Source organism: Astyanax mexicanus, chromosome 6 (genome assembly GCF_023375975.1).
Source record: "Astyanax mexicanus isolate ESR-SI-001 chromosome 6, AstMex3_surface, whole genome shotgun sequence".
Classification (NCBI taxonomy): Eukaryota; Metazoa; Chordata; class Actinopteri; order Characiformes; family Acestrorhamphidae; genus Astyanax; species Astyanax mexicanus.
In genome coordinates, this window is record NC_064413.1 from 7,249,219 (window position 1) to 7,271,349 (window position 22,131).

The 22,131-nt window shown below is 37.7% G+C and overlaps 1 protein-coding gene across 1 annotated transcript in view; it reads right to left on the reverse strand.

Moving 5' to 3' along the window:
- The window catches only part of cacng7b (calcium channel, voltage-dependent, gamma subunit 7b), a 31,454-nt gene that overhangs the window by 5,170 nt on the left and 4,153 nt on the right, over positions 1–22,131 (reverse strand). Inside the window, exons 2-5 of the mRNA XM_007256464.4 lie at positions 11,205–11,400; positions 8,956–9,042; positions 7,967–8,107; positions 2,256–2,401 (exon numbers count right to left, since the gene is read on the reverse strand). Coding sequence (XP_007256526.3) covers positions 2,256–2,401; positions 7,967–8,107; positions 8,956–9,042; positions 11,205–11,400 — 570 coding nt within the window. The remainder of the gene's footprint in view (positions 1–2,255; positions 2,402–7,966; positions 8,108–8,955; positions 9,043–11,204; positions 11,401–22,131) is intronic.

Genomic DNA, 22,131 nt, shown 5'->3' on the forward strand with positions numbered 1-22,131 from the left:
AGTGCAGTATGAAAAGAAGCCGAAGATTAGTGAACTGTTCTCACTGTTGGCTCAGTGCGACAGCGGTGCAGCTGAGATTAAGTGATTAAACCCTTTCACTGATTTAATGTTTTGAAAGGTTTCTCTAGAGCTTCTTTTGAAATGGCTATTTAAATCAGTTCTTTTTTCTCCTTCCTGCTCTTATGAGCACACTTTCTCTATCTCTCTGACTCACTCACTCTCTCTCTCACACACACACACGCACATACGCACATGCACACACACACAAATGGCTCCCTAAGCAACCATGAAACCTTGGAAGTAAAGAGACCCTGCTGAGTCAAGCAGAAAAAAAGAGTTTCAGTCAGAAACTCCAATTTTGCTAAATCCTCACTTTATCAGCACACACAGACACACACACACACACACACACACACAGAACTGCTGATTGACACACAGCTTCAGCCTCAGGATCAATCCTTTCTTCTTTTCTTTTCTTCTCTTCATTCCCTCCACTCTCCTCTCTTTCCTTTTCTCCTTTCATCTCCTGCCATCGCTAATCATACCTTCACAATCCTTCAGTGTTTCATACTAAACATAAAAAATACATTAAATTTCTTACTTTAACCCTTGTGTGGTGTTCGGGTCTGCGGGACCCGTTTTCATTTTTCATCAAATGATACTAAAAAAATATTTTTTCTAACTCAAACTCATTGGCATTGACTCATTTTTTGTGAGAAACATATATCAAAACACATTTTCGATAAACACACACTGTACACCCCCCCCCCCCCCCCCCCCCTACACATTTATATTACATACAGTATGTTTGGCCAAGGGTTAATAAACATTGCTTCATTTGTAAATTTGAAACTAAACAAATTTTCTACTCATATCTTGAGATTAATTCATTTTCTTTTACATTTTATTAAAACACTAATAAAAAAAGAGTAGCACTTTTTGAAAGAAATGTAACATAAGAAAGGTAAAGGGCAAATATTAACCATGTAAGCTGTTTATATTGCTTGCAATTTAGGTGAAGCAAGTATGTGTAAAATTTTAATGTAAAATTGCTTAATTTTGCTGAATTAAATACAAATAACAAAGTAAGCGAGTAACAAAAATATGAACACCACACAAGGGTTAATACCACATGCCATATACAACACACGGCGGTGCACTATACTATACACGCTGTGTGTGTACACACATGTGTACAATACTACTATCCTGAATGCTATAGTGTATTTCAATCAATATACAACAGTACAATCCTATAGTACATTATATTATAAATTAGATACCCTGTACACTATATACACTATATTATACACTACTATGTAGTTTGTGGTTCAATAGTACTATATAGTATACTATAGTAGACAACTAAACATACTAAAACATTCTACTGTACTGCTCTATACTATACATATTACACAAATAAACATTACAGTAGCACAAAAGACATATGATACCACACTGAAACATACCACACTGTACACACATACACAGCATCATGCATATTATCCTAAGATGGTATGCACTATACTATACTACACAGTCTACATAGTACACAGTATATCATACAACGATGTGCAGTATGCTACCATATTTTTTGCACTATATGGTGCACTTAAAATCCTTTAATTTTCCCCAAATTGTCAGTGTGCCTTATAATCCTTATAAGTACAGAGTTATACAGGAGTTTTACCTAGCTAATGTAGCCCTGACTTACAGGAACACTTAGGGTTCCTCAGTATAGCGCTGTCGGGCAGCATTAGCCGCTAACCGCGGCTATCAGTTAGCTGCTAATGCTGCTGCACCCAGCCTTAGTGGAAATCTGGAAATATAAGCTTACTGTACATAAATGGAAGAGCTTTACACAGCCAAATAAACTGTTTTCAGTAGAAGAATCTGAGTAGATTAACATCCAGCACTTGTTTGACTGGAATAACATGACTAAAAATTTTTTTTAAGAATTAGTTTTGTTTACTTAACTTAGTTTAGCTTTACATGTCTTGCCACCCAGCGGCAACACTTGTTAAACTAGAAGGGAAACATGGCATCACCCCTGTTCCCTACAAGTGTCACATAGTGTGCCTTATAATCCTTATGTATGAAAATAAACCAGAAAATGGCGATTGTTGATATTGTGTCTAATAATCCAGTGCACCCTATAGTGTGAAAAATACCATACTGCAGCATCAACAGTACATATTTCATTCAAACTGGTAAACAAGTGTGTTGGGAAATAAGTTATTTTGTGGCTTTCTGACCTCTTTGAGCAGGAAGGAGCTGGCGGCGAAGGCGAAGGACCAGCCGTAATGGTAGTTAAAGAACTGCTCCGGCTCCCTCGGCCTGTTCATCACCTCATCATTTATACTGGAGATATAGAGCACCAGGCCCACCACCAGACTCAGACCTGAGAGAATGAAAAATAATAAAAACATGAGACTGTAAGTAGGGATACTAAAAAATATTGCATCTAAAATGTATATATAAATGTAAATATAGTGTACTGAAATATATATATATACACAGCACTGCGGATCAGACTTTTATGCCTGATAACCCTGAGGACATCCACCCATCTTGAGCCATCACAACACACACACACACACACACCAATACACACTCCTCAGCCAGGCTACTGCTGAGGTGCCATCAACTCCATCCGAATACATCTCATCACATTGGTAGCCTAGTGCTACAGCCTGTGCCTGCTGTGATAACAGCACACACACATACACACACACACACATCTTGGCTGGATTTTCTCAGTCAGAATCACCTGGAATTCAGGCTTTCAGTTAACAGCTGTGCTGAACTTATTAAGAGTTAATTACTTGAATTTCTTGTCTCTTAATGTGTTTGAAAGCATCATTTGTAAAGTAGTAAAAAGGTAGAGTTGGTATAAAGTGAATAATAGCCCTATTTGAGTAATATTCTATTATATAAATTATAAACACAAATTTAAATGGGTTTTACTAAGATTTTATGTGAGAGACAAACATAAAGTAAAAAGTAGCTGTGAAGTGAAAAGAAAACGATAGATATTTTATAAAATCTTTATAAAATCTTAAAAATCTGAGAAGTGCGGTGTTCATTTATATTCTTTCCTCGTGCTCTGATACCCCTAAATAAAACCCAATGTGACCAACTGCCTTCAGAAGTCTCCTAATTGGTAAATATGGTGTGTAATTTATTCTCAGTATAACTGAGAGTATAACAGCTGTTCTGTGAAGCTGTTTTCCAAGGCGCTAAAAATGTTGATGTGTCCCAACATGTAGAGTAACCTCCAGCTCTTAATTTTGTACAAATAGAGATTTAAAAGCACAAACACATCATGGCTAATAAATGTGTCTTGTGCATAGGGCTGGATTTAAACTATTATCTCAATATTTTTAGCTAAATGGCAAAATATATACAATATATACCTTAATGTTTTTTCGTCCCATAAGGTAACAAAAACAAAAGACACTTCTGAGACAAAACAACATGTTCCAAATTTGATAAACATGAGATATATATAGAGATGAAACCATCAGTTGGCTATGCATCAGTATCCACAAAATTTGTAGAAGAAAACAAAAAAACTGTCTGAGCTAATTGGAACAAAATTTAGGGTTCTATCGTACGCCAGAGACTGATTTAAACCTTGACAACAGTCAACAGTCAGCTGCCCACACACATTACTAGAGCTGCAACTAATGACTATTTGAGTAGTCGACTAATCTGACAATATTTTTTTTATTAGTCGATTAGTTGCAATTTTTTTGTCATGCTTTTTGTTTGTACTTCCTACTGGAGAGGCTCCCAATCCAATGCATGTTTTACTGCACATTGATTGTTAAACGTTTTGAGTCCTACACCAATTGTGCAGTACACTTTGGTAGTTTGATGAGATTTCAGGAGATTATAGGATCTTTATGTCTTCGATTGAAGGGCGGTATAGTGGCGCAGTGGGTTCGATTCCCAGATTCGATTCCCTGTGTGGAGTTTGCACGTTCTCCCCGTGTCTGCATGGGTTTCACTGGGTGCTTTGGTTTCCTCCCACATTTCAAAGACGGCACCTTCAGGCTAAGTGAAACTTGGTTGAAATTGCCCCCTAGGTGTGATTGTGTGAGTGAATGTGTTTGAGTGTCTGTCTGTGTCTGTCTGCCCTACGATGGATTGGCGTGATTGGGTGTATCCTGCCTTCTGCCCAATGCCGGCTGGGATAGGCTCCAGCCACCCCCACGACCCCTAACAGATAAAGTGGTTGATGGTGGATGGAGGTATTCAAGTGAGCCAGAGCCTGATTTAAACCCTACATTTTTTTGTAAATAGATCTTTTTTTTTGTTGCTAAATCTAATCTGGCCTTTCTGTTAATGATATACACCCTGTGGTAAACCTTCTGTATTTGCTCTCATGAGGTCTTCTCTTTATGATAGACAGAGATACCGATACACCTACTTCCTGCAGAGTGTTCTTTACTTGGGTGGATGTTGATGTTGATGTTCTGTTTGGCTTCCAATAAAAAAGCTTTTGGGATAATTTGTCCAGTTACTTTTGAGCCCCTGAAATGAGGAGGCTTTGTAGAAAAATATCTGCTATTCCTAAATACTGTTTGCACTTTAATTGCATCCCAGTTGTTTCATTTTAAAACCACCAGTGCCCAAATGATGAAGATTGCATCACTGTACAAATATTTATGGGCCTAACTGTATACTGATAATCACAAATCTGTATACCTCAGTATATATATTGCCCAGCCCCCACTAGTGTGAGTATACTTTTTGGCTGAGCCTCACTTAATAGCCTTTGGGCCATCAGACCAAACCAGACAACTGCATTTCCCTCAACTCTCAAACAAACAAACAAACTGCCAGACAGCAAAACAGTGGCTGAACAGAACAGAACAGAAAAGTAAAAGTAAAGGTGTTTGTATTCCCAAGGACAGTGCTGGAGAGGGCCTGAGAGTGCTGGAGAGTGAGTTGTAGAGCAGAGGGAACAGATTGCAGACAGATTAAAGAAGACCCTTCCTGACCAGCTTCAAGGTTAAAGAAACAGAGAAGTAAACAACAGTGCCTTCTGCATACAAATAAGACTTACAGACACAGCAACTCTGCAGATACTGTATACGTTAATAATGTGAACACAGACAGTTATGTCTAATGATTCTGCAGTAACACTGTGAGTCTGTGTATGAACTGATTGTGTGATTGGAGTACTGTGTAGGAGGGGATTGTGTCAATCCAGTCTTTTACGGCACGGTTTCTCAACCAGTGGGCCTTGAAAAACCATCCACACACCATCCTTATTGGAAGGCAGTAGTCCACAGTAGACCTGTACTAGTAGTTACTTACAGGAGCTGGAGTAGTATTAGCATTAGCTGCTAATCGCTATTTCTTCCTTCAGAAAAGAGTATTATTGGCCTGTAGCCTGCTCCTAACCCCAGCTAGCACTGCTGGAGTACTAATAACGTTACCCGATAACCATGCTCACTATTTTCCTGGGGAGTATTATTGGCTTGTAGCTGCCAATTCTAATGCTTCAGCCTTAGTGCTGCAGAAATTCAGTAATCTAAGCTTCAATGAATAAATGGAAGCGTTTTACTCACCCAAATAAACAGTTTTAAGAAGAGAAATCTGTGTAGATTACCATCCAGCGCTTGTTTGACTTTTTTTTATTACAGTTTTGTTTACTTAGCTTAGCTTTTCTTAACTTAGTTAGCTACAAAACAACATGTTCTAAATTTGATAAACATTATATATATTTTAGAGATGGAACCATCAGTTGGCTATGCATCAGTATCCACAATATTTGGAGAAGAGAAAGCTTAGCTTTTCTTAACTTAGTTAGCTACCCTCCAGCACCACCTAGCAGCGAGACCTGCTGAATAAGAAGTTTCTTATAGTGTCTCTTAAAATTCGCATTATATTACGTTGCACCTTATAGTGCCAAAAATATGGTACATTTCTACGAAATCTGTGTTTACACTATAATTCAATAAATGATCTGTTTACGGCCTTCCCTGTTCGGATCTATGTTAGACTGGGGACTGGAGGAAAGGTTCAGGACGAGGCTTAAAATACACCTCATGCATTCTCCCATGGTCAGCTAAGCAGTCTGTAACAATAAAACCTCTATATTCTACACAGTAAAAGAATAATGGAGCTGCTGAGAATAGAGAAAGTCATTAGTGAGCTGGAGTCATTTCTATAGAGCCCAAAAGCAGCAGTGCCAGGCTGAAATAAACAGAAACAGATGGAGAATCTTTATTATGAGACAGAGACTTGAAACCGAAGAAGACAACGGTAATCTCACGCAGATGGTACGTCTGCACTCCGTTTAGTACTGAAAACATGGCATTATGCAGATTGTGTTCTTGTAAACAAGGCATCCTGAACACGTATCACGTACACTTATATGCCAAAGGCCATGGGACTGCAGCAGGAAAATTGATTGTGGAAGTGTTGCCTCAGAAAACGGCTTGGAAAAGACTGTATCTATATAAGTTGTAAGGTGTTATCTTGTGAATAAGGCTAAAAATAGGTAAAGATTGAAGTTGGACATTAAATATTCCTTGATCCACAGTGTTATGTGTGTACTGGGAATAAATCATAGAAGACTAATATTATCAACCACAGTGAACAGAATATAAAACATTTCTTTAGTGCGTTAGTCACTACACTGCAGGGTGAGACCAAAATTAACCAACTTAAATTTCAACAATCGACCAAAAACTGGTGCAGGTTTGGATTAGACACCCTCATAGCCCTAGCGTACACCCTGTGCAAGGTGTGTCACAATGCTCTATGCTATCTTACGCCCCGTGGTCATTTCTGGCATGTTTCTATTTTGGTGGGTATATAGGTGTGCCACTGACTTATTAAAACCCTGACAACATAAATGCGTATGTGTTGTGCGCACTCAGCGAGGGTACACCCCCGTTCGTTACACACACATACGCACACAAAAAAAAACACGCTGCAGCATGCAAATCCAGCTTTTACTTCAACAATAAACACAATACAGAATAAAATAACAGTGCTGTTCCCTTAAATGAGCTGCTGGTGTATCTTCACAGCATAAACGTGCAGGTCAGTATCCAGTCAGAGCTCACCCAGCTCTTAAATGGAATGACAGTTGGCACACTTATTGGTTTATTTCATGTTACGCCCAAAACACAACCATGATTAATTAAGAGAATTAGTACGTGTCTTGTGTGCTTTTTGAGCTGCCTAAAGGTGGCTGTGGCCAACTTCTGATAACCAAATCCATGGCATAATCCCCCCTGCACCAAACTTTTTGCGTCCGTACAATATCAAAGACACACCTACTTGCCCTAAATCCAGCTGTGTGATTTAAGATAGATAAGATAAGATAATCCTTTATTAATGCCACAATATGCAAATTTACAATGTTACAGCGGTACAGAGGAAAGGACAGAGAAACAGGTCAGGAAAAAATATAAACAAATAATAATAAACCTATATATACAAAAACAATTACAGGAAATATATAAAAATAATTAAAATATATATATATAGTAAAGGAAAAAATATATATACATCTAGTGCATAGAGATATGATTATGATAGGGTGTGCCCAGTATTATTGCACAAAGAGTAGCAGTGAATAAATATTAAATTAATAGTATATAAAAAGGTGAGAAAATATTGCACAATGAAAATATTGCACAAATGGTGATAAGGGGATCACAGTACATGTAGTGAGATATATATTGCACACAGTAAGCATTACAGCTATACTGAGTAGTATGTAAGTTTGTATGAAGTACTAGGATAGTAAACTAGTGTTTACTGAGAGTGTGGTGTGTTGTAAGGTCTGATGCCGATGACATGCAATTAACCTGTGCGCTATAGATTGCTAAAATAGGGCCCCTTATTGTTATATAACCCACCTAATCTGCTAATGAACTAAGTATTTCCTTCTGAGATGGAACCTGACTGTTAAAATATGTAGCATAGATTTTTTTACCTGAAAGGATGAAGAAGATTCCAGATACAAAGGCCAGGATGGTGCGCTGAGGGCGGATGTGGCCCACATTACTGATAATGAAAGCGGTGAAGACGAAGAGCAAAGACACCATGGGGAACGGTGTGGCTGTCCGCACCATTTCTGAGAAAAAAAAAACACACACCATACGGAGAGAAGTATTAGGTATTAGTATTAGGACATTCCAAGAATTTCCCCCCGGGGATCAATAAAGTATCTGTCTGTCTGTCTGTCTGTCTGTCTATCTGTCTATCTATCTATCTATCTATCTATCTATCTATCTATCTATCTATCTATCTATCTATCTATCTATAGCTTTCATCCTAAAGTGTTGGACAGGGTTAAGGTCAAGACTGGAATCTCAACTTGGAATCATACAGAATTTTCCTTCACTGGTAATATGGGGCTGAAGCCAACTCCTGATAACCAAACCCATGGCATAATCCCCCCTCCACCAAACTTTACAGTTGGCACAGTGCAGTCAGACAGGTACTTTTCCTGGCAACCGCCAAACCCAGATTCATCCATCAGATTACCAGAAAGAGAAGCGTGATTCATTTACAATGTAAGCTTGTTAAATTTACTTAAATAATTTGAACATAAAACTTTGTTATTGGAATGTTTTTCTCAAAGTCCTAACCTTAGAGCCATAAAACACTTTTGGGATGAATTAGGGCAGATCAGTCGAATTAGGGAAGAATGGTCCAAAATTCCTATAAACACACTCCTAAACCTTGTGGAAAGCCATTCCAGAAGAGCTAAAGTTGTTAAAAAGTTGCATAGTTTGGGCTAAATAAAATACAAATCAATTCATAAGCATGTGAAGGTAGACGAGTAAATATCTGTATCTGTATGATATAAGCACAAAAGTTCACAGTTTCAGCTGATATGACCTTAATCTCCAGCTGTTCACAGTAATTGTGCTCCTTTTAATACATAATAAATAATGCTAGTGAGTAAGATTTACTTACTGAGGATATTCGCAGTGTTCTCTGTTGTGATCTCTATCTCTGGCTCAGTGAAATACTCTGAGGCCACACATCTTCCTTTCTCCGAACCTTAAAGTGGGAAGGGGAGGAAAGGGGGAATAGGAATGAGAGAAAAAAAGAGGGTAAGAAACCTGTGAGGAAGGAATGTCCACACAGTAAACCAGCTATTAACACATCAGCTTTCAGTACATTAACTTTTATTACAGGTACATAAACTCTAATGCCAGAGGTTTAAATATGTGACACGAGTCCTCTCAACTGAATTGGATCCTACCAATATTTACACTGTATGTAGTCCAGACTTTAAGTCATTTTGTACTTTTAAAACTTAATCTCAAACTTAAATAACAGCAAGATAACTAATTGAACTTTATGATATTGAACTTTAACTCAAAATTAGATTCCTTGTGTTTTCTCTGCTACTTCAGAGTTATATATATATATATATATATATATATATATATATATATATATATATATGCTTGCAAAAGTCATTCATATCCCTTAAAACTATTTCATATTTTGTCACCATACAATCACAAACTTAAATGTATTTTATTGAGATTTTAAATGATAGACAACACAAAGTAGCACATAACTGTGAAGCGGAACGAAAATGCTACATGGTTTTCAAAATCTTAATCTTTAAAAGTTTGACATGCAAAAGTATTCCCCATTTACTCTGCCTTCAGAAATCACTTAATTAGTTAATACAGTCCAGCTGTGTGTGCGATTTAGTCTCAGTATAAATACACCTGTTCTGTGAAGGCCTAGTGAACAAACGGCATCAAGACCAAGACTCAAGAAGGATTCAAGGATTCAAGGAGATTTTATTGTCATTCGCATCACATGTGGTACATGAGGTGGAACGAAATTGTGATCTCACGATCCAGTTTTTCACCCAAAGAGCTGTTATTAATAGATATATAGATAAAAAAAGAATACAATAAAAGAAATAGAATATACAAAATAGATAGAAGAAGCACTGTTCAATATTCTAACTTTAAACCTACCAAGACATGCCCATCCACCCATACTGACAGATAGAGCAAGAAGAGCACAAAAGAAGCGGCCAAGAGGCCCATAGTCACTCTGGAGGAGCTGCAGAAATCCACAGTTCAGGTAGGAGAATCTGTCCACAGGACAACTATTAGTTGTGCATTCCACAAATCTGGCCTTTATAGAAGAATGGCCAGAGGAAATCCATTGTTGAAAAAAGACACAAGAAGCGCTGTTTGCAGTTTATCACAAGACAAGTAAGGGACACAACATGGTGCAGAAGGTGAGACCAAAGTGGCCTAAAGGCAAAAAAATGCCATGTGTGGTAGAAAAGTAGCACTGCTCATCATCATGAAGATGCCACCCCCAGTGTGAAACATGGTGGTGGTAGCATCATGCTGTGGGAATGCTTTTCTTCAGCAGGGACAGAGTTAGCAAGCTGGTCAGAGTTGATGGGAAGATGGATGGAGCCAAACACAGGACAATCCTGGAAGAAAATCAGTTGGAGGCTGCAAGAGACTGGGAAGGAGATTCACCTTCCAGCAAGACAATGACCCTAAACATACAGCAATACAGAGCTACACTGGAATGGTTTAGATTAAAGAATATTCATGTGTTAGAATGGCCCAGTCAAAGTCCTGACCTAAATCTCATTGAGCTTCTGTGGCGAGGCATAAAAAACGCTCTCCATGCAACCTGTCTGAGCTTGAGCTGTTTTATAGAAAAGAATAGGGCAAAAATCTCAATATATACATGAGTAAAGCTTGCAGATGTAATTGCAGTAAAAAGTTGCTTTACTAAGCAATAATATGAATACATTTGCATGTCTTACTTTTCAGATTTTTTTTATACAATTTTGAAAACCATGTATCATTTTCTTTCCACTTCACAAGCATGTGTTTTTTTTTTTATTGGTTTTTCACTTAAAATCTCAATAAAATATATTTTTTTTAGTTTGTGGTTGTAAGGTGACAAAAATGTGAAAGAGCTCATGGGGTATGATTACTTTTGCAAGTCACTGTAAGTATAAAAATGACAAAAAAAAAATACAAAATCAAAATAACTCTGTAAGGGAACAAATACTTTTTCACTGTATTGTATAATATTTAAATTAGTTAAAATGATATAAAATGATGCATAATCAAAGCAGCAGCAAATATTGACTGCAATATGTCAACTATATGTCACATTTGTGTGTGTGTGTGTGTGTGTGTGTGTGTGTGTTCATGCACCTGCTATGAAACACACTCTCCAAAGGCCGGAGTGCAGTGCCATCTTGACGTCGATGGTTTGGTTTTGCTGCAGTACGATGCCCTCCTCCATCAGCAGCCAGTAATCCGTTGCCACGGCAACCCCCACCAACAGCAACCCGCACGCGCCGAACACCGTGGAGAGGAGAGTGAGAGCCCTACTGCTGCATGAGCTCATCTGCATACACACACACACACACACACACACACAGAAACACATTAAGATATCCAAATGTTGGTAAACATCCCTTCTATTGAATGCATTTAGCTACTTTTTACCTATTTACCTACTGGTGACAATGATGTGCAAAAGCACACTTTCAGCTTGTCTAGTCCCTGTACAAAAGTACTGTCAATAGAATAGGACTTTCCTAAACAGATAAACATGAATCTAGGGCTGGTGCTTCCATTCCCCCTGCTTGCACGTGATAACTCAGGTTGGTGGGTGGTGGAGTGGGAGGATTACAGGTTTTTTGCATGCCTCGTGTCTATGTTACCTTCTGGCTCTGTTCTTTTATTCAGGCTGTTATGTTCAGAGTCAATTGCCACACTCTGATAATGTTATATATTCTCTTTTCTCAATAAATTCAAACTTTAAAAAGACTCTGAAAAGACTTGTTATGCTGTTCACACTACAGGACTGATTGTGCTCTAATTGTGAGTCTTTTAATTGATGAGACGTTCACACCACATGACTGATTGGAGATACGGTGTCACAAATTACACAATTTCTCGCTGTGGCAAATCACGACTCACCTGGCTGCTCTCCAGAAACACGTTTATTACAAGAACACACCAGAATTAAACACACCAGAACTAGCGATGCCATGTCAGATAATCTTTATAGAGGAAAATACGCAATGAACTGAAAGTAGGTCACTATTCATTTTAATTTAGGTTAGCTAAAAAGCTAAAACGTTTTTAGCTTTTAGCTCAATTCACCCCATTCATAAAGGACTTACTCGCTGACACCCTCTAGAGTTTAACAGTCATTTACTGATATAACCTGGGGGCAAAAAGACCTCAGACTCTTTTTAAATAGCTCTGGTGTGTTTTGGACCTGTGGTCCTCTCTTTCTGTGATCTCATTGGCTGTATGTAGCCATTGCTTCTGACTCCCAGTCGCCGACTGAGTCAGATCTTAAACATTTTTCAATTGCTGGGCGTCTGTGACTGTCTGCAAGCATCTTTTAGTAGTTCACACTACGCAACTGTGCGAACGCCAAGAGATCCCCGAATGCACTCCGAGCAGAGTTTTTGTCGGCAATCAACAGAAAGCTGTCGCTGACTGAAAAAACTGCGCTAAAATCATGTAGTGTGAACCTGGCATTAATCACAGACTAGTCCCAGGCTAAGATTTTGCAAAGACAGGGGATCTTGCAGGGTCACTATTTGCAAGACTGCAACTAGATTAAGTAAACACAAGGTAGCCGCATGGTCTCTATCCACATGACTGGGAACATGCTTGTAAACACACGTGCAAAAAGCTGGGCACCTCAGTCCAGCACAGCTTTGCGCAGATATTTCCATTTACATCCCAGAAAAACGCTGAGTGCAAGTGGGGGCGGGGTTTGTGATGTCATGGGCCCAGCATTGTTTAATATCGTGATATATATTGTCGAAAAAAACATTTGCACTGAATTTTTTTTCTAATCGTGCAGCCCTATATTGAATCAAAATCTCTGTATCGTGGTACATATTGTATCACAACACTAGCTTCTTTACTGTCTTAGTGAAAAGTTGTAGTGCACCGTTTTAATGGAAACTTGGCTTAAGCCAGCCAAACTTACACACACAAACATGCTTACACACACACACGCTTACACACACACACACACACACAGACACAGACACAGTCGGACATTACAGAGTAGAGTAAATTAAAGCAGGACAGCTCTGCCACCTCTCCTGAAGCCTGAAATCCACTCTGGCAAAATGTCAGCAAATAAATTAGAATCAGCCACTGGTGAATAAAACTAGCGAAAACAGACGCAGAAGTCCAACTTGCTGACCCCCCCCTCCCAACCTCACCCCACCAGTTTAACCAGCACAGCCTCAACACCAACTCAAAGTAACAGGTAATTGTAGAAAAGTAGAAAACAGAAAATGATAAATGATGGTTATAAAATCTTTGTGAAAACCCTTAATACAACTCTGAAACCCCTAAATAACCTCCAGTGTGACCAACTGCCTTTGGAAGTCTTCTAATTAGTAAATAGAGTTTACCTGTGTGTCATTTATTCTCAGTATAACTACAGCTGCATCATGAAAACTAAAAAACACCCCAAACAAACCCACCGCCCAGGCAGGGAGAGCACTAATTAGAGATGCAACCAAGAGGCCCATGGTAGCTCTGGGGGAGCTGCAGAGAACACAGCTAAGGTGGGAGAATATATCTGCTGCTACATGCTGTAGAAAGCTCTTAGAGACATAACCCAAAAGATTAGTAGCTAGTGAAAGGCGGTCCTACAAAGTACTATGTGAAAAGTATGTAGCATTTTCTTTTCACTATTTGCAACTTTCTATTGATCTATGACAAAAATTTTTTTGGGTGTAACGTAAAAAAAAATAAATAGGAAAGGTCAAAGGGTTTAAATACTTATGCTGCATTTACACAGTTCAGTCGCGCCAACAGACTCAAACGCATTGTCCTCCTCCAACTAGTGGCATGTGGAAGTTCCATTTGTTCAATTAAATTGTTTTAATAAATGGGAAATGGTTTTATACAAGCTTTATTTCCTATTAACCAATAAATATAAATGTATATTCATATATATATGAACCTTTGATTGTGTTTTACAACAATGTCTAGTAAGCAGTATATAGGCTAATAAAAGCAAACCTTTCCATTTAAAATATATATTAATATTAATATGTATGATCAGAGTCCCTGTAAATCAGCCATTCAAAGACAGGCAAGACTGAAACCACAATGATTAGCTTTTTCTCCAAGCTTCTCTGGAACGCTTGAAAGCGGAACTAAAATGTTTTCGTACACTGCGCTGCGGACACGTATCAGGCAAACACCTGATCTCTGATTGGATAGATGCTTTGCATTGGATTGATTAATTTGTATGAAGTTCACCTCGAAACATCTTTTTAATGCATGGCGTCCCCAGGACTCGATGCATTGGACCCATGATGCACTGCATGACACAAATCCCATTAAAAATGAATGGGATACATCGCTGTGTGCTGATGCTCAAGATCAGCTGTACACATGCATTTAGTGACAAGAATGTGGATTGAGGTACAGTAATATTGTGAGTTTTTACACCAATATAGCTCCACCAAAGTTACACAGTGCAGGTGCAGCATTATCTATTACAGTCAGTGAAGCATCAGCGTGACTCAAAAGTACTCAAAAGTAGTTTGTGAACCTCTAGGATTAGCAGTAAGTTTGAAGGTGAAATTAGAGTCAGTTATTTTTTAATCAATGGGATAACAATCAGGTGTGAGTGGGCGGAGCCTGTTTTATTTAAAGAAAAGTGATCTATCAAAGGTTGCTCTTCACAACACATGTTTGTGGAAGTGCATCTGGGCCAGGATGGCTTGCCTTTATTGATGGAACAATGAACTGTGAATTATATCATACAATTCTGGAAGGAAATTTTAGGATATCTGTATATAAACTGAATCTCAGGAGAAGGTGGGCCATGCAGCAAGACAATGACCCTAATAATACAAGTAATTCTTCAAAGAATGGTTCAAACAGAACAAATTTAATTTTTTGGAACAGGACCATATCAAAGTCCTGACCTTAATCCAAAGAAAATGTTGTGGAAAGACCTGAAGTGAGCAGTAAATGTGAGGAAACCCACCAATAGGGGTGTGCCATATCGTATCGTACAAGTTAATATCGCTAACATTTTGTAATATCGTGAACGATATTTTACCCTGAAATATCGTGCCATATCACTCACCCCTAATTAACACATTAGGGTACTACTTTTTTACTGTTTTTATCAAAAGAAAAATTCTGACTGTTCTCATTTATCATTATATATCTACTAGACACAGATTAGAGACATATATCAGTCTAGTATGATTTATTTTACTTTAATCCTGGACATGTGGAGATATTTGGAGTGCAAATCTGATACATTTTTTGTATTTTTTTTGTATTTCTCAGTTAGTGGTGTGCCATATCATATCATATCAAAATTTTCATTTTGTTCCAGTAGTGTATTCTTGAATTTTTTTTTGTAATTCAGTGTTTTGTTATATCGTCAAGAATATCGTTATCGCGAAAATACCATGAAATATCGTGATATTTTAGGGCCATATCGCCCACCCATACCCACCAACATCCCAGAGTTAAAGCTATTCAGTACGGAGGAATGGGCTAAAATTCCTCCTAGCCGATGTTTAGGACTGATCTACAGTTCCTGTAAATGATAATTGCAGTTATTGCTGCAAAAAAGGGAAATCACACCAGATACTGAAAGCAAAGTTGCACAATGTGATGTAATATTAAATCATAAACTGTTTAAAATGTTGTCTCATTTGTTTAACTGAATTCTCTGTATCTAGTTTAAAATCTGATGATATTGTAGATCATATTTATGCAGAAATATAGAAAAATCTAAAGGGTTCACAAACTTACGCAACACTGTATTACTACTACTAGACCAAAAGAGGAGTAAAAACAGTTCCATGCTGTCCTGTAACCAGCCAATCAGATAAAAGGTCAAAGTTCACCTGGCATGACGGGTGATGGTCAGTGAGGCAGAAAGTGAGATATTATTGGCAGTGAATCAGACACCACACAGGCACACAAACACCACACACACACACACACACACACACACAAACAGAGTGAGCTATGAGTCATAACTCACACAGAGAGATACAGACCTCCGCTTCACAAGGAAGATTCCATTCACTCACACACACACACACAGAGTAGCCTTAAGTGACCATTTAAGCAGTGCTACAGCACACTGCTCCTGCACAGTTGTGCACTACACTACACTACACATTTATCAGATAGTTTCACATTTAGATAATCAATCCGTTATTGTTCTAATTAATTAATTATTCGATCAACTGTGATTCCAAACAATCGATTAACATGTCCCTCATGATTCTGTTTAATCAATCAGTCCGTCCGTTATGATGCCAACTTATCAATTAGTCCTTTATGATGCTGAATTGGCACTTAATTAGTCCATTGTGATTCTGATTAAACAAAAAGGAAGCACTAAATTATAATTCTAAATAATTAATTAGCCTGTTTTATTATGATTCTGAATAATCAATTAATATGACTATTACTATACTTGATTAATCACTATCTGAATAATAAATGCATCAGTAGTATTTTGAATTTAATGCACAGCAATTCCCATGTGGTTTTGAAAGTGTTTCCTATATGGTTGCTATGGTATTCCAGGCAGGTGGTTGCTTTCTGGTTGCTAGGTGATTGCTATGCACTTGCTAAGCTGTTGGAAGCCTGGTATTGGATAAAAGATTGTTAGGCAGTTCCGGAGTGATGAAAGTAGTGGTTGCTGTGGTGTCGCTACTTGGTTGTTTCAGCTGGATGCTCTGTGATTGCTTGGAGGTCAGTATCATTTTGTGCACAATTACAATACGTGTCAAAAGTTACCTTAAATTCACCTTAAATTCAGTGTTTTTTATTGTAGACATTGTAGATTAATACTAAAGTCATCCAAACTATGATGAAAACAGTTCAGTTAACAGCTGTGTTGAACTTCTCAAGAGTTAATTACTGGAATTTCTTGTCTCTTAATGTGTTTGAGAGCATCAGTTGTAAAGTTGTGAAGAGGAAGAGTTGGTATACAGTATAGTTCTATTTAGTAATGTTTTATTTCCATATTATGGCAAGAACTGCTCAACTAAGTAAAGAAAAAAAGACATTTCTAGAACTTTAAAAGTATTTTCAAGTGCAATCGCAAAGACCATCAATAAAGTTAGGATGGAACTGGCACTCATCAGGACCACCTCAGAGTTAAAAGCCTCAGAAACAGCAAGTTAACAGCACCCCAGATAAGAGTCACCTAAATGTTTTTTGGATTGTTTAACACTTTTAAGTCACTACATAATTCCTTATGTGTTTCTTTATAGTATGGATGACTTCAGTATTCATTTACGATGTAGGAAAAAAATGTATGTATATATAAAAACACTGAATGAAAACGCATGTTCAAATTTTTGACTGGTACTGTACATCATTACGAAAAGTCAGTCATGACAGGGCTGAACACACACTGGCTGGAGAGCAAGAGCATAGAGGAAGAGAGAGAGCATAAAGTGAGAGAGAGAAATGTAATGATATGTGAGTGAGGGCCGATAGATATGCAGTTTGAGTGTCCACTCATATTTCTCTCAGTCTGTTTCTCTCTCTGACCCCGTGCTCTCTCTCTCTCTCTCTCTTTCTCTGAGTGAAGCAGCTGATCGATGTTTAATTAATGCAGCTGTGTCATTACTGCCTCTATCGCACACGACGGGCCGGACGTTCGCTTTAGTGCTGAGTTTAACTCACACAGATAAGGATATGAAGTCCTAATGCTAAACCAGTCAGTGTTATGTAAAAATAAATGTAAGATTACTGTCAGTTTGTGTCCCACTTTCTTTAAAAACTGTGTTCCACTGTATATTACTATTTGAAAGTAATGTAATTTTATTAAGTAATGTAAACTTTATAATAAGTGTCCCTAAGTACTATGTAGTTACACGGTAACAATCCACGTAACTACAGTGTAACTACTGATGAAGTACACATTGTTACAGATTAACTACAGAGGAACAGGTTATGTAATTACACATGTGTATTAAGGTTACTTTTGACTTGTGTAATTACACATGTGTACCAGGATGAGTGTACTACACATGTAATAGAGCAAGTGTACTTATACATGTGTAACAGTGTGTGTGATAATTTGAGTATAAACTTATCCAACAGCTATTGTCAAGTATGTAATTAGGGCTGATTGAGTACACACATGTTGTTACACATGTGTAATTACACTTGCTCTATTACATGTGTAAGTACACTCACCCTGGTACACATGTGTACTTACACAAGTCAAAATTAACCTTAATACACATGTGTAATTACATAACCTGTACCTCTGTAGTTATCCTGTAACAATGTGTACTTCATTAGTAGTTACACTGTAGTTACATGGATTGTTACCGTGTAACTACATAGTAATAAGGGACATTTATTATAAAGTGGGACCTGTAATCTAAACACTTTTCATTATATCTGAATTGAGTTTGAAACACATTATTTAATGTTTATAAGTTTTACCTACATTGTAAATAAATAGTGAAGTCCTCCCGACAATAAAGAAACACATAAGGAATTATGTAGTAACTTAAAAGTGTTAAACAAACCAAAAGTGTTAATGATTTTGGCTTACAGCTAATGAAAACCCAAAAGTCAGAATCTCGGAAAATGTAAATATTATATAAGACCAATTGGTTCTGCGGGCAGTATGCCAAGTCCTGCTGGAAAATGAATGAAATATTTGTTGTGCAGCTATTGTTCTTAAACAAACAAAAAAAAAAAATCACACTGCTTTTACTGCATACTGTATATTGTACTAGTTCAGAAGTATGGTAATGTACTGTAATGTTTTCATACCATAAATCTGGACACAGAATACATATAGCTTTAGTGCCTCTACTAGTGCTGTTCATGTTAAAATGTAAACAACTAATGTTTTTAAGCAAATTATTCATGTGACCAACTTTATAAAAACTGGGGACTTAGCAATGGATTATTTAGTGGTGTACACACAGCATCGCTTACTGTGGTAAGCTAGATTTATGCTGGAATAGGTACTATCTCTACCTCTTTATATTTTTCTCTCTCACACACACACACACACACACACACACACACAGCTGAGCTCTCTGATACACTGCTGAAGTAAAAAGGCTCTAGTCTCTTTTCACGCCTGTATCTGTCACGGAGTGACCCAGACAGGGTGACGAGGAAAGCGGACACAAGTGCAGGTAAGGGCGAAATAAATAAATAATTTATTAAATAAATAACAAAGAAACAAGGAAACGAGGAACAAGTAAACATGAAACAAAGAAACACAAATAACCAATAACAAACGAGCGATGATAATAATAAACAAACAGGGAATATATATATAAGGGAAATAAACTAGAAAATAAATAAGGAAATAAACTATAAACGTGAAAACAAGAAATAAACGAGAAACAAATGACTAAGGTTATATACAGGGAACATAGAGCTAAACAAGAAACTAAACTAGACAAGGAGAACTAAACTAAGCAGGGCAAAGGAGAAAACAATGGAAATAAACAGGAAACCAGAAATATACACGAGATAAACAGAGGTAAACACAGAGCAAGGACTTGGGCTATGAAACGCGGTGAAACAACAGAGAGACAAAACAACAGGGGAAGGTGCAAAGACCGACGGAGGACAAGGTGGCAGAGGAGGGCTATTTATAGTAACATAAAACACACTAGAATTGGAAACACCTGGGGAAGGGGCGGAGCTACAAATGAGAAACACATGGTGGAAATCTACTGACAGGAGACACAGAGAGGCACAGGTCACGTGGGGAAGACACACAGAGACATGAGACAGGGCTAAGATCAGACAGTATCACACTACACTACACACTTCACTATTAATTTTGCCCTTCCCAAAAAGACAGGGAAATACCAATATTTATATTTTAATCCTAATTTTAATCAGGAATAAGCACAGAATATTGTTGTAATTAATGCAATAACCTATTTAATGGTTTTACTGTTTTGTGTTATGTTAATTAGTGGGCGCAGTGTTTTGGGGTCTAATAAACACGTCCAATCCACACCACTCCATGAATGACATATTCACCATTCAACACTTTTACAGAAAGGTGACGACAACTGTGCAGGTGTAAATGTATCTTTGCGTGTGTGTGTGTGTGTGTTCACGCATGCATGCTGTTTTCAAACTGTCGCTTTCCTTTCTGTCTCCCAGAGCTGGTGACTCAGAGCACAGAGTAAGAGAGTGAGAGAGGGAAAAGCGAGAAATAGAGAGAGAGAGAGAGAGAGAGAGAGAGAGAGAAAAGCGAGGAAGCGAGAGAGAGAGAGAGAGAGAGAGAGAGAGAGAGAGAGAAAAGCGAGGAAGAGAGAGAGAGAGAGAGAGAGAAAAGCGAGGAAGAGAGAGAGAGTAAAAGAGAGAAAAGAGAGAGACAAGAGAGTGAGAGAGAGAGTTAGAGAGAGAGAGAGCGAGAGAGAGAGAAAAGAGGGAGAGAGAGAAACGAGAGAGAGAGAGAGACAGAGAGAAAAGGACGAGATGACGTAGGGACTTGGGTATAAAACGTATTAAAATGAGAATCCAGACAGAGAATGAGGATCCTACACTTTCTTTAGACTCAACCTCTGAATGGGTGGGTGGGGCTTAACTACTATAAATGGAATGGGTGGGGTTAAACTGCTGTAGGCTGAATGGGTGGGGTTAAACTGCTGTAGGCTGAATTGGTGGGGCTAAACTGCTGTAGACTGAATGGGTGGGGCTAAACTAAGGATGCATGGTAATGGCTCTGTCCCACCACACAAATCACTAATTTCTTAAATTACATAATATGGATGTATTTACCAAATGAATAGTTGAAAACAGTGGTAATGATAATTTGTTTCTGAGGGATCCCAAAACAGTTTTGAGGCAGCTTAATCTGAGCTCCTTTGTGACTGCATGAATATAAATGGCTTAACTCAAAAATGACAAATGTGATTTGTGTAAAAAAAAAAAAAAAAAAAAAAAAACTGACATGTTATTAAAAAGTTGTCGGATTAGAGAATAAAATAATGAGTAACACAAACAATATCCTCCTTTTTTAAATTTGAAGTTAAATTAGCTATGGGAATTAATGGGTTCACTTACCCTAGTGTTTGTACAGAATTTAAATTTTTTGGTCCACACTCTTTTAATTTTATACTGTTTATACATGTTTTATTAAATACCATGTTTTCAGTTCAGTGTGTTTTTAGTACAGTGTTTTATAAGGACACAATTCTGCTGATATCAATATACATATTTCTAAGCTACAGAGAGACTCCACATGCCGGAGTAAGTATAGAAACAATAGTAACATTTATTATCTTTATATTTTAGCTTTCAGCCAATTGTAAGCAAATAATATAATGAAAAACCTCTGTGAAATCTTTAACCCTTCTTTTTCAAATTAACAGGATAAATAAAACAATAGATCTATTGAAACTATTAAAATAAATATATTTTTAAGTATATATACAAATAGAGGAGCCAATGGCTGAATGATTAGCAGGCGCTTTAATGAGTGGCAGTTAGCAAAGCCCACAAAGCAGTGCCCCCTGCCACAGCACAGCGAATCCCCAGTGTTTTTATTACATATCTTAATTTTTATTCTGTACTGTGTTTTTAGTCTGCAGTGTTTCTACTAAAGAGAAGACAGTGATTCCCAACAGCAGGGATGAGCAGAATATATGCTCAGGCAGTCAGGGTAATTCTGGGGGTGTCCTCACACAGCAGGTTATCTCAGCATATGTGTGTAAGCGTGTGTGTGTGTGTGTGTGTGTGTGTGTGTGTGTGTGTGTGCACACATTTGCCCTGCAGATATGCCTTCGGTAGTAAGTGTGTGTGTGTGTGTGTGTGTGTGTGGACACTTACTCATGTGGAACTGAACGTCCAATTTTACTACTGCCTTTTTAGTACACTGTTTTTAATATGAACTATATTTTAGCTGCAAGCTAACATGCTAATATTACTGTGTCATTATTGTATTATTTCAAATGTCTGGCGATGTTTTGCTGTTCATAAACCTCTGGTTAAACCAACATCGGTAGAAATGTTGGAGAAATCTGTACATTATAGAGCCAAAACATTAAGATTTCTCCTAGATGAAGGTAATAGTGTTGATGTGTCATATAGA